The sequence below is a fragment of the Schistocerca americana genome, chromosome 1 (genome assembly GCF_021461395.2).
Source record: "Schistocerca americana isolate TAMUIC-IGC-003095 chromosome 1, iqSchAmer2.1, whole genome shotgun sequence".
Taxonomy (NCBI): Eukaryota; Metazoa; Arthropoda; class Insecta; order Orthoptera; family Acrididae; genus Schistocerca; species Schistocerca americana.
Genome location: NC_060119.1, coordinates 654,777,194 through 654,791,501, shown reverse-complemented (window position 1 = coordinate 654,791,501; position 14,308 = coordinate 654,777,194). Strand labels below are relative to the sequence as shown.

Below are 14,308 nucleotides of genomic sequence, written 5' to 3'. Positions count from 1 at the left end.
TTCAATGAGTCGTGTGCCATTCCGGTTGGTCTGTGTATGTCCTGACCATTTACGTAGTCAATATCGATATTTCTTTTCTTTACCAATTTGTGCATTGAAATCACCCATAAGCATTTTGACATGGTTATTCGGGATTTTTTGGAGAATATTATCTAATTGGTTCCAGGATTCTTCTACTTTGTTTTTGTTAGTGATGTTAGTTGGTGCATGTCCATTGAGTAGAGTGTATATCTTATTAGCTGATTTTATTTTCATCGTGGAGAGCTGACCCGAGTAAGATTTGAAAGCTGTGACTGAATCAAGTATTGATTTATCTACTATAAATCCAGTTCCAAAGTGTGGACAGTTTGACATGGCTCGTTTTTGTATATCCTGTATCCTTCTGAATCAAAAAGATTTTCATCTGTATATCGTGATTCCTGAAATGCAATAATGTTGATTTTACGTTCACTGGATTTGTCCAGGATGTTTTTTAGATTTCTCATTTTTAAGAGAGATTTTGGTTTGATTTTGTTATTATAGGGTTTTGACGCACTCCGATTTACCTCCATGCACATTTCTGTGGTCTCCCCAGAATCCGAATAGACCACTTGCGGTTTTTCAACCATGGGATTTGACCCACTGGGGTAATTTGTCTTTGAAGGTGCTGTATCCATGTTAATTTATTTGGACTGGGTTTGTGTCTGAAACTGAGATTTCAGTCTGGTTAAGCTCAGAGTTCCACTTCTGAGTTTTATAGATCAGCCGACACTTAACATGTGGAACAGACGCTGTAGGGGCTCCGCCACTAAACTGTGGAACCGTTGTGCCCTTCATTTTTGGAACATTTACCAAGGCTGTCCCATCTGCCAGTGGCGAATATAGCATATATTTTTTTGGAGGGGGCGAGATTAATGTAAAGATAATTAAGTAATTTTAAGTAGACACCTCATGATATTTTGTATCAGTTTTGCTACTCGTATTCAGAGAATAATTTGCGCTGAAAGCTCCTTTTACTTTACCGAGATCAAGCTTTTTTTATTGTTGACGTTAAAGCATAAAAAATATAGGTATTTTTTAAAAAAAGCAAATGATGAAAAGATCTCAGTTATTATTGCCTCGCTATGATGGTTGTCCAGTGGCTCACTTTGTTTCCTCTCTGCTTGTATAATTACAAGATGCTGACTAGCGTGCAGTGTCCAGTTCAATAATGTACCACACACTGTCATGGTAGTCAACATCTTGTGATTATAACAATGTTGAGGAAACAAAACAAGTCACTGGAGAACCAACATAGCAAGGCAATAATAATATATTTCAAACATTAGTCAAGATTTCAATAATGTCTCATCTGCAAACACTTATCCAAATTAAAAGAGTGAAAATGTGATTGTGATTATCGTGTTTGGAGTGATTCTAGCTATAGATATTGGTTTGTTCTGTCATGTATGTATAAATTGCCAACAGCCCTCGTTTTTTCTTTTTGTGTATACATGCATATGTGTTTGCCAACAATAATTTAAAAGACTGTTTTGAGTAGGTATTATTTTGGAGAGACCTTACAAGAATGTTTATTAAATTGACTGTTTAACAAACCACAATGCAACAAAATTTGTTTTATTTATTGTTTATCAAACTTACAATTAAAATAATATTTAAAATTAAAAAGGAACTTCACTTTTTATATAGAAGAATGTTTACAAAACAAAGTCCAGGTTTCTTGGTACACTTGCAGACTTATCAAGATCCTCATCACCACTGACTATAATGTCTCTGTGGATAGAAAGTAAAGCAAACCCGTTAAGCCTGCTTTCAGGTATACTATTCCTTAGGTAAGTCTTCAGTCTGGAGAAAGTTCGCTCTATAGTTGTGACAGAAATGGGAAGAACTGCGAGTAATTTCAGAAGGGTATAAATGTTGGGGAAGAAGTCACATTTTTCAAGAGAACTCATAGCTGTTTTTGGAAGATTTGAAGGATTTTCCTGACTCCACTTTTCTTTCCACAACACATACTCACTTTGCACAATCTCTTTATGTGACAAATCTTCTTCATAGAAATTAAAAGCAGCGTCCAATGAACTGAAATCTGTTGTGATACACAACTATGGAAGGATGTTTTGTAAGGATGCAACTGTTTCCTTGTGAGGTTCAAAACATTCTTTAAGTGAATTACAAAAATGGTCCAGGTATTGCACATAAATAGCTTGTCGATAGTATTATTCTGTGGTGTAAGGGATGTTGCTACATGCTAATTGAAGGTGGCAAATTGTTGGAATCTCTTCCTTAATGTCAAGTTTGGCAGCGAATGTCTTCAATTCATTATACAAGGGTTTAAATAAGTCATCTGCATTTGCCCTCTCTTTTGACAGAAGGTGTAAGATACTCGTAACATTAGTCAAGGTCTGTGGAAGATCAATACTAAACAAAAAGATTAACAAGAAACACAAATTGACTGATAGCACTACTTGAGTGTGAGCCTCAGATGCCATGTCACGTAATTTCTCTTCTGTATTACAAAGGAAGGGGAAGGTAGGCTCCAAAATGTCTTTAAGTAAAAGTACTGAGTTGTGGCTTTCTGCCCATCCAGTTCACACATTGAAAGAAGTTTCTTTTTCTTTTGTTCTGGACAACATTAAGAAATCATTGATATCAATATTTCTGGTCTTTTGGCTGACAAATGAAAGAATCCACAGACTTCTTTTATGACACCTATACAGTTTCTTATAGAAGGTATTTTAGTCGCATCTGACACACACAAATTTAGAGTGTGTGAAGAACAATGCATATACAGGGCCAATGGTAGCTTTTCTCTGATGGAAGATGTACTCCTCTGAATTGCCCACTCATCGTGGTAGTGTCATCGTACTCTTGGCCTCTCATTTTGTTTAGGTCAAGCCCTAATGTTGATAAGGTCTTCAATATTGTGTTAGCCAAACCTGCTCCAGTGACTTCATAAACGAGGAAAAATGCCAGAAAATCTTACCTGATTTTGAAAGTTTGCTGCTCCTGTGCATAACGTACACAGAGAGAATATTGTTCAATTTGATGGAAGTCAGAGGCTTCAACTGCTAAAACAGACTTTCTGATGTTTTCTACAATTTTTAATTGTATTAAGTGACCAAATGTGTTAATAAGTTTGTTTTGAATGAAAGAACTTGTGTACATCATCTTCCCACCACTAGCCATTAATTGGTGTTTAAGAATATTATCTCCACTGTTGGCTCTATATCTTAACAGTGATCGAAAATTGCTATCATTTTCGTCTGGTTCTTCAACGTTTATTCACCCAGAGTCATGATGACCCTTTCGAGCTATTTGCTGCCTCCCACAAAATCAGATTGTTTGTATTATGAGATTAGCAATTTTCTATTATTCTGACTATCCAGTCTTCTTTGTTATTTACTTGATTGATAATACTTTCAGCTTTTCTGTTAACTATAACTTTTGTGTTTTCAGCAATCAAAACATATTTCTTATGACATGATAAGTTCTCATGTTGCTAAACATTTTCATGGCTTTTTTAAATTGGTAAAAGCCTGAGCAACCAACGCCTCTGCTACTTGTTGATCTCCTTTCCCTACATTTTCAGGATGGGAAAATAACAAGCAATACTTGCAAAAACATCAGAATTTTTCCACTGAATAAGCTAACCACATAAATTCTTCTAGCCACTTCGTTTGAAAAGATCTAGTATGGTTTGGACAAGTAATGGAGGGAAATTTGTACCCAGGCTCAGGTTTACAAATATCTTCTAACAAAAAATTCTTTTTCCGTTTGTGAAAGACTGAATGTAATTGTTTTGACTATAGTTTCCAATATCATAAATATTTTTCCTTACTTGATCAGGCCCACTATCCTCCATAAATGAAACCACATTAATTGAGCTCGAAGTAACGACATCACAAGAAGCAATTCTACTAACTCAGCTGACTTCAAAATTGATACCGTCTAGCCCACTTTTGCTCTTTGTCCTTTCTTAACACTTTTGTAACCGACTTCAGGAGTCTCTCCAGCAGGCTTATAGACACGTGGTTTTTTCGTGAAAAAGGTTTGAATAGAAGCTTGCCTCTGCATTACAATTCTGGTTCACTTACGGCCAACTTCAGTACACTGAAAAGTACGTAAACATTAACACTTAAAACACCACCATACTTCAGTACAAGTACAACGGATGTCAAACAACCAATAACCTACAACAATGAAATATAGATTGTATTGCCGATGTCTGGTTTGGAGAACTTGGCTCCTGCTGCTGTTCGGTAATTGTTGGTAACCGTCAGCATTGAGACAAATGCCAACATATATGCAATGACAATGGATAGTGCCATTATATCATTATGTTTGTTCACACCATGACAATCATTACATTTGAACATGATGTCTTTGTAATGCACCGTTAGAAAACATTATTACTTCCATGGCATTCCTACTTGAGCAAATAATCGATATGACATGAGAAGTTCACAAGCATTACGAAGTGCTGTCACCCCGCAACATTCCTTACCTAGTGTGTGCTGTTACAATCCGTTTTCTGTTCCTCTATTAATTTACCTATCGAAAGTTATGTGATATGTTTTATAGTGGCCAGTGTATTGAATACATACTACACATTTATAAATAAACTAAAACCATACACAGCAGAAGTTTGTGTTTGTGTGTGGACATATTTCAGCTAACAGAACTTAATCACAAAAGTTTTTGTCTCAATCATAGCTTCAGCTGAGATGAGGCTAAGATAAACGAAATTTAAACAGGACCTCTTAAAACCTCTTTCAGGAATTTCTTGTGGGGAAAGACAAGTAACGTGTTTCAGATTATGTATATTGATAAAAAGTTGTTTTTGAATTGGAGCAAAACTGAATTGATGTGATTTAAGGAGTATTTTGATATGCACTCATGGTATGATACTGTTTTTTAAATTCATTATACAATCATGCTTCGTACAAAAACAGCTGAATGATGAGAAACAGGAATCTGTCACATCAACTTACAGAAGGTTGATGGAAGCTAGCATGAATGCTACACCATTTTCTGAGACAGAACAGACACTGAAAGGAACAGAAAAGAACAGGAGCAGAGACGGATAGTGTGAATTGGTCTGTATTCCGAACATAGTATAATTGCCCGCATATGTGCAGGTGGCTGGATGGGAGCCCAACTCGGACCAAATTAACACAAACTGGCACAAACTTCACACCACTAACACCTTAGTCCCCTCACCAATACCTCACCAATACAGGGAAGTATGACTGTTTACCATGGTGATACCTCCATGCATCATTCATTAACATAATTCAGATACTGCACTTATTTTTTTCTTTATATTTTTTTTTGGGGGGGGGGCAGGTGCATTGCCCCCCCCCCCTCCCCCCTTAAATATGCCCCTGCCATTTGCTCACAAACAGTCATATATAAGCAGCCTTTCACTAGTACCCACAAAGAATGACTAATGAAAAGGTTGGATTGTATTGCATCCTTTGTCCGCAGTTAGTACCCTAACTTACGTAATAGCTATTTCCTTATAGCTGCTATTCACTCTATATACATTTTGACAGTAACATTTAATAATTTGTTTTTCATATGACATAATTTACATAGTAAACATTTTTAGATGTTAATGACTATTGTATAAAACATAATAAACAACACATTTGTTTACTCATATTGTTGACACTAGGTAACAGTATCTTGCAGTTCTGCATTAGTGTGTCGTTAATTTGCACCGCTGCCACTGGATGCAGTGAGCATCACATGACTAACAACCATACTGGCCTCTCCCTTGTGGCAGACTGTTAACGTCACTGGTGCATGTTGCAGCTCGTAAAAAATGAAAATTGATTTTGACAAATTGGTATCAGTCATAATACATGTATCGTTCAACTCATATGAGATTTCATTTCAGTCAGCAGGGGCTTGCTGAACTCAGTGTCACACAGCCCACAGCAGTGTTAACCCAAGGCTGGTCACAGTGTTGTAAAAACTCCACAAAACACACATTTTTGTATGTAGTTGCTACTCTTATTTCATCCAGGTCACCCCTAATGCTGTAATTACTGTCTGTAGCAAAGATGTTTCCTGCTCCACCTACTAAAATAGCCTGATCCTTTTTGCTAAAATCTTTGTGCAAATTCCTTATGTCCCCTGTCAGCTGGCTAATGTGCTAGCACTTGGCTTCACAATACTTGTGACCTAATAACCTGTTCCTAATATGTCCTGTATCATCTGGCCTATACCACTCCCAAGGCTATTGCCTAACAGCAAGACTTTTTTCCTCCTACTATATTTTGGTATCGAACTACACTTAGCTTCTTTGCAAGAAGTCTGCTGCACCCTACTGTGACCTACAGTTCGTGAGGTTCTTCCCCTCTTACTTCAGGTTAACAAGTCAAATTTATTCAATACTGTAAGCTCAAATGTAGGTGGAGGAGTTGAAGAGTTGTCTCCCTTTCACTTATTGCTTGTTATCTTTACCCATCCCACGATCTTTTTCACCCTTCAACTTATCTAGTTCCAATTTTGCATATTGTAATTCAGTCTGAAAGGCACAAACCTTTGCCTCCTGTTCAACATTTCTCTTGTCTTTTTTTACAGAGCCTACTGTTCTGCGGGAGAGCCACTCTGAGTTTCCCATTCAGTTCCCTCTACAGTCACCGTCAAGAAACTCCAACCCACTATCCACACATACTGCTCCTTCTCTGACTATCCTATGTCAACAGCCACATTTATCACACATTGCAACATAGATTACAAGCTTAAAAATATAATTAAATCACTTAACACACTTTACACTGCACAAATTTTCATTATTTATGACCCACAAAAATTAGGCCTATAGATTAGCTTTTCATATGTATGGTGTAACTTAACAAGGTAACTATTTTTGCTTAGAAGAAGAACTCAGCACTCTCTTAATTGCAGTATCTGCTAATTTACTTATTCACAATGGAATGTAACCTTAATGTATGCAAAATACATAAAAACAAACTACCAGTGCAAAAGTTTCTACATCTGACAACTTAAGATTTACACCACTTTGCAGGAAGATCTACCTAATAATAAGTGGATATGATCTGCTTAAATTACTGGAAAGAAAAAACAGATCAATTAAATGGGATTCTAAATGTTTACTGTGCCAAAATGTAAACAAAAATATTACTACAACATGTGGTATTACAAAAAGAAAAGTAAAACCTATTGTAGTAAGCTTAGAGAACATACTGATACTGGTATTTAATGAGTAATCTTTACTAAACTAACTGTTATTACAATCTGAATAACTTATCTGTATGAGCGTCCAACAACTTATGCATCTCACACGGCACAAGGTTGATTTCTCCTGTTTCCTAATTCAGTGTTATCAGCATCACCTAATTTAAGTTCATTCCATTACCATTGTTTTATTTTGTTAGTGTTCATCTTATAACCTCTTTTCAATACTCTATCCATTTTGTTTAACTCATCCTTCAAGTCGTTTTCCTTCTGTGTCAGAATTACAATGCTCTCAACAAACTGCTGACTGATGGTGTTTATTTCTTCTCCCTGAATTTTAACCCCATTTTCAAATTTCTCCTTAGTGTAAAAATTGAATAACATCAATGATAGGCTACAACTCTGCCACAATTCGTTCTTAACCATTACTTTCCTTTCATGTCCTTTAACACACCAAGTTCAGCCTGTTTCCTGTTGAACTGGTAGATAACCACTGTCTATATTTTATCCCAACTGCCTTCAGACTTTCAAAGAGTGTGTTCCAACCAACACTGCCAAAATCATTCATTAAATCTACAAATGCTGTAAATGTAGGTTTTCCTTTCTGCAGCCTATCTGTCAATGGGAAAAAGGGGGGGGGGGGGGGATGCGGTATTTTGTTTGTCAGTATTTCCTCATGTGTTTCTACTTTTCTCTGGAACTGAAATTGATCTTCCCTGAGGTTGGCTTCTACCCATTTTTCCATTCTTATGTAAAACTACTTACCCGTCACTTTATGTAATATGCTCTTGAAATTCATTTCTCTTGTGCAGACTCTCTATATATTCTTTCCACCCTTCAGCTTTCCCTTCTCTGCCTAGCATGGGTATGCTATTGAGCTATTAATATTCATACAAGTGGTTTCCTTTCCTCCAAAGGTCTCTATAAGTTTCCTATAGGTGACATCTTTCTTTCTTATAGTCATAAATGGTTTTACAAGCTTGCATTTCTCTTCCAGCCATTCCTGCTTTGCCATTTTGCTCTTCCTGACAATCCCATTTTTAAACATCTGCGTTCCCTTTTGCATGCTTCATATTTTGTCCTTTCATTAATTAAATTCAGTATCCAAAGATTTTTACTGTACCTCATCATTTTGCATATTTGATCATCATTTGTTGCATTCCTTTCCCCTGTTCAGTAAATTGCTGCCTAATGTTATTTTTGAAACTCTCAACAGCCTCTGTATCTTCCAATCTATGCAGATCCTATCTTCTTAATTTCTTACCTATCTGTGATTTCTTTAGTTTTGATCTCCTGTTCATAGTCAATAAATTATGTTTAGAGTCCAATTTATCTTTTGAAAGGCTTTGAAGTTTAAAATCATGGTTTCAGAGCCTCTGCCTTACTATTATGTAATATATCTGAAACCTTCTAGTGTCTCTAGGTCTTTTCCATTAGCAATAATTCAATTATGCCCTCTGCAAAATTCTGGGGGGCAGCTTCACCTTTTATTCTATACCATTGCTCCATGCTCTCCTACTACTTTTCATTCTCATCCTTTTCCAGCTATTGAATTGCAGTCCCAATTAAGTTTTCAGATATACAGAATAATTAGGCATATAACCGCTGCTTTTCTGTACGAAGAATGGAATTGGAATTATCTGAGACACGACATTCAACACTGGATCACACATCACATATATTTATAACAATGAAAATAATCAATTTTTGACAATATAATGTAATTGGATAAATAAAAAATCTACTCACCAAGTAGAGGCAGGAGAACACACATATGAAAACAAGGTTTTATGTACTGTGCAAGCTTGTGGCAGAAGAGTTGAAGGGGAAAGAAGAGGAGTAAAGAAATAGGACTGGAAAGGTTTAGGAAAAGGGTTAAAGTTCAGAAAAGTCACCCAGAATTCTGGGTCGCGAGAGACTAAATCTGTCCTAAAACTTTTTTTTATATGTATGTTCTCCTGCCATTGCTTGGTGAGTAGATTTTTTTATCTGGTCATATATATTAATATATGTTGTGGCATCTAAAACTTGATGCACCTTTTACTGAGATTTAAGTGACCGACAGTATTAAGTTGTGAGTAGAGGCAGTTTTATCCTGCTTTTAAAACTAGGAAATGACCATATATTCCTCTGTAGCCTGCATATTGTCATCACATCAGGAAGTCACAGGAAATCTCTTGATTGTATGTGGTCATCAACTAAGACCTTCTCTGGGTTTTGGAATTCATGCTCAATAACTTGTTGGTAGTGACTATACTGTAGTATTTTCATGCTGACACCATCTGGTAGGCATATTCTTCTACCCCAAAAAAGGCTAAGCCACTACATGGATGCATAATTATTCTGCGGCAACTACTTGAGCAGGTTTTCCATTATTGAATTCCCATTGGTGTTAAGTGTGACTGTCTTTGTTATCAAGTTAATAGCTCAAAGGCCACAGGAAAGAGTAAGTATAATGCTTATTACATGTAGTCAATTTAGCAGTGTTTTGCTCCTCTTTGAGCCTTACTGCTCATCACTCTTTCTTTTGGAATTACAGGGAAATTGGTAGGCCTCATGTTACATTATACATACATCATCACAAAGTATCTGATAATGCTTTTGTTTCAGAAAAATGTTCTCTTTGAAAATATCCTTTATCATCTTCTTCAGAAAAGCAACTGAAGGTCAAAGAGATGACAGGAATCCACAGATGAAAATGCCCACTCTGATAAGAGATTTCATTGGTGTCAATGATGATAATTCATCCACATCATTGTTCTCATCATGGTGCATATATTGCTTTCTAACTATCAAGCGTTGCTTCCAAGTATTGCTGAGTTCATAGGTGATATCTGTACTGAAGATGTTACTGCCAATTCTAATTTCCACAGCCTATGATTTGAGTGTGGACAAGAATCCATGTTTGCTCAAACAGGTTCTTGGACTCAGTCACCAACAACTTTTTGTGATTTCTGTACTTAATGTACTGCTGTTGTGCAATGTAGCAGTGTGAAATGGTCTGAATGGGGTTCATTGTATAGCTATAGCACATCCACGTGGAATATTACTTTTCTTAGAGGTGAGCATATATGCTTTGAATCTCATGTTTGCTAAGACTAATCCTCTGGACACTGGGGCTCCATTACAACATTTACATCAGTGAATCCCATAATCCCTTTGACTGTCATTAGAGGCTATTGTCAAAAGCACCAATTTGATGTGACAAATTCACTGAGAAAATTTTATGTGATGTGTTTTCTTGATCATAACATCTGAGAGAGCTGAAGGCTAGAGTGCTCAATGTTGTATACAGTTTAAATGACTCATTCATGTGCCACAACAACCCCTTTTGCTCTAATTTTACAAAAACTTTGAATGGCTACACCTTGATTTTTGTGAATGGCTCACTGAGGTCTTCTTTATTTTTGGACTTCGGGCTGTGAACATTGTGAAGGGCTCAAATCGGCAGCAATCATCATTTATAGCCCAATGGCCAACCTTTGTGCTAATGTTGGTGGGCTGCAACATACTGTCTCAGAATAAGTCCTCATATTGTAATGCGCATTTAATGTTTTATCTTCGCAGTAGTTTACTGAAGTGCCATACCATTGCTCACTCGCAAATGAAATTAATTTTGAAAACTTATCCATGAGAAGCAAGATCAGTGGGCTTTGGGTGTGAAACAAATTAGTGCCCTTGAGCAAGAGTGGAGTATTTTTCATTGTGGTTGACCAGGCAGCCCGAAGTTGTTATATTTCTGGAGTTCCTGAAATAAGTGTACACAACTCTTACTATTTTGAGCTCATATCTTCCAGTATTTTAGATGAATATTGCACCATGATGTTCACACAGAAGGGATCTAAGCAGAGCTGCCTTGGCTGCTCTGGGGTATTTTTTTGAATGATTCCTCCAGATTAGCTAAGAATATGATACAGAATTATATATTCATTTGAATGCACTTAAATAGATATGTAATCTGTGTGTGTGTGTGTGTGTGTGTGTGTGTGTGTGTTCTTTATCCTGTCAAAGGATTTTTCCAAAAACTAGCAAGTTTTCATTCTTTTTGTGTTCTTGTCTATGAGTCAACACTTCTGCTAGCTAGTGAATGATCTTCTTTATTCATAAATTATTTACATTCTAGCAGAATTTTTCTTACCATATTTAGAAGACAGTGAAATGAATGTGGTATGCAATTTAAGGTTTTGTGTTATGCGTAACTCCTTTTCAGTGTTGGTTGCATGTGATGTAAAAATAGATGTAAATAATAAAACTGACAGCATTCTTCAACTTTTAACCTCAAAGTAACTACTGTTGTGGATATCTGCAATTACATCCTCTGATATGTGGATTGTGTTGGCTTTTATCTGCACAGTCAGTATTATTTGGAAAGGCCTCTACCTATAAGTATGATTGATACCATTCATTTGCATTCTCTCTACAAATACTTTTCATTCATATTCATAAATCTAATGCCATTCTTCATATTAAAATAATTCTAATTTTATTTTACTTTCAGATACCTGGCTTGAGTATATCAAAAGATGATCTGGATAAGAGGAAAGGTTCAGAAGAAACAGTTAATCCAAAGAAAAAAAGTAAACGTTAGTGCACTTGGCACACAATTTTATACTTGTTTTAAATTGTTACAATTTTTTGTATTTGAGATTAAAAGCCTTTTAAACATAAATCTTTTGTCAGTAATTATTGTACAGTTGTAGTTGCTGAATGTTACAAGAAATGACATATTTTGCATATTTGGGACAAAATATATAAGAACATAATAAACTGTGATAAACAGATGCAATCAACCTGCAGTGTGACACCGCTGTCAGCATGCTGTGTCATTTACATCTTCCTTCTGAAATCATACTTATGCTGCCCCATATTTTTATTTTAAGAAAATTTGAAAACAATACCTTGCATACTGTTTGCTAATTTGCGCTGCTTAGACTCCCGCCACAGTATGCGGAAACCACGGGTGGTGTGTGATGTTGGTACAGACAGAAGGGGCTTGAGCACCACCACCATTGGAGTGTTTCTGCATTGTTGGTACAGACAGAAGGAACTTGAGAACCACCACCATAACCAACTCCTGCCACGAACCTCTTCATGGCTCCTCATGTAGCCCAACCCCGCCTCCTGGTGATCGAGCCCCTTCTGTCTGTGCCAACATCACACACCACCCATGGTGTTCGAGCTCCTTCTGTCTGTACCAACATCACACACCACCCATGGTTTGCGCCTGCTGTGACGGGAGTCCAAGCAGCCTTGCCCCCACATGAGCGGGCCCACACCCCACCTGTGCGTAGGGTCTCCAATCCATTAGGATGGGGGAAGGAGTGCTGGTTGCCTGCAAGGAGCCATCAGCCGTCAGCAATGGGGCAGACTGAGGCCTTGTGCACACCAGAAGGAAGCGGGGGTTGGGGGACATGAGGTGCCACGAAGGGGTACGTGGCAGGATTTGGTTATGGTGGTGGTGCTTGAGCCCCTTCTGTCTGTACCAACAATGCAGAAATACTTCAATAGTGGTGGTGCTCAAGCCCCTTCTGCCTGTACCAACATCACACACCACCCATGGTTTGCACGTACTGTGGTGGGAGTCCAAGCAGCCTTGCCCCCACATGAGCGGGCCCATGCGGTCAAGCTCAGGGTGTAGCGTTGAGAGGGTCGGAAGTGGGGCTCAGAAGGCAATGGTGCGTAGGGGCCCCTTGTGGCTTATACTTGCACAGTGAATGAAATCAAAAGGTATTCTTAGGAGGAAATTTATCTCTCATGCCAGTGCAGAATGTAGCACAAATGTGCAGTATGAAATGCGCATTAAAAAGAATTATCTCTAGAGATGATGTATTAATTCCAAACTACAAAAGGAATCGAAAACATGTAGAAAGATTTATATATTGAGTAGGCTAGATAAAGAGACAGTTATGTCATACCTCTGGGCAGGAGTATTTAGAGGCAGTGTGGTAGAGCTTATGTGAACAGCTGATCATGCACTGGGATAGATATGTATGTAGCAGAACAATTCATTGTTATAGACACAAGTGACGATGAGCAGTGCACAGCAAAGAATGGAGACACGAAGCCGCCAGGCGGTATCGCTAACAATGAACAGACAGGACAGACGAACAAGTAGGGGTTGACAGATGCTATGACCAACCAGGACACAACATGGGGCAAGCAAGCAAGAACTGAGGTGATAAACATGGCAAGACAACAACAATGCAGAAACACTCCAAACAACGACAGTATGTATCTCAACACACAGAACTGAACGCAGTACGGCCGAGATGCACAGGCGAACTATGGCGAGTACCAGACTTCTGGGGTAGCACCACACGGCTGCCTAAATACATGGCCGCAGGAAACGCGATTGGCGGTGGACATCACGCGGTACGAAGAGTGGTGCACTCACAAGCCGAGGCTTGCAGTGCAGGCGTGTGCCGGAGCACAGAAACCCATAGTGGGTATCCACGTCCATACCCTCTGGCACGCATTCAACTTCCGCACCTTCCGACACCAGATCCCTCCCCCCAAAAACCTGTGCGTAGGGGTGGAAACGCCCCAGCTGGTGTCATGGTGGGCAGAAGGTGGGAATGGAGGGAGACTCTTGTGTTGTTGACTGCCAGTGGTGGGTTGGGAGGGCAGTCCGTGGAATCCATCAAAAGTCACCAGAGGGCAGGACATCACACAGCGTCTCCGATCCTTGAGGATGGGGGGAGGAGTCCTGGTGTGCTTGCAAGGAACCATTGACAATGGGGCAGACTGAGGCCTCGTGCACACCAGAAGGAGGTGGGGGTTGGGGGATGTGAGGTGCCACGAAGGGGTACGTGGCAGGAGTTGGTTATGGTGGTGGTGCTCGAGCCCCTTCTGTCTGTACCAACATCACACACCACCCATGGTGTTCGTGCCTACTGTGGTGGGAGTCCAAGCAGCCTTGCCCCCAAATGAGCAGGCCCACACGACCGAGCCTGGGGTGTAGTATTGAGAGGGTCAGAAGTGGGGCTCAGAAGGCAATGGTATCAGCAGATGGAGCAGGGTCAGTAGTTGCTGCCCATGGAGGAATTCAACCAGAGTATGACCATCAATTGGCGTGGTGTGATAAGGGTTCAGGAATAAGGTGAGGGCTGACATGGAAGCA

General features: G+C 38.7%; 1 protein-coding gene across 1 annotated transcript in view; it reads left to right on the top strand.

Moving 5' to 3' along the window:
• Positions 1-11,857, top strand: part of LOC124625802 (exosome complex exonuclease RRP44) — a 150,077-nt gene extending 138,220 nt beyond the window's left edge. Inside the window, exon 18 of the mRNA XM_047149269.1 lies at positions 11,687-11,857. Coding sequence (XP_047005225.1) covers positions 11,687-11,776 — 90 coding nt within the window. The 3' untranslated portion in view covers positions 11,777-11,857. The remainder of the gene's footprint in view (positions 1-11,686) is intronic.
• Positions 11,858-14,308: the final 2,451 nt, after the last annotated feature.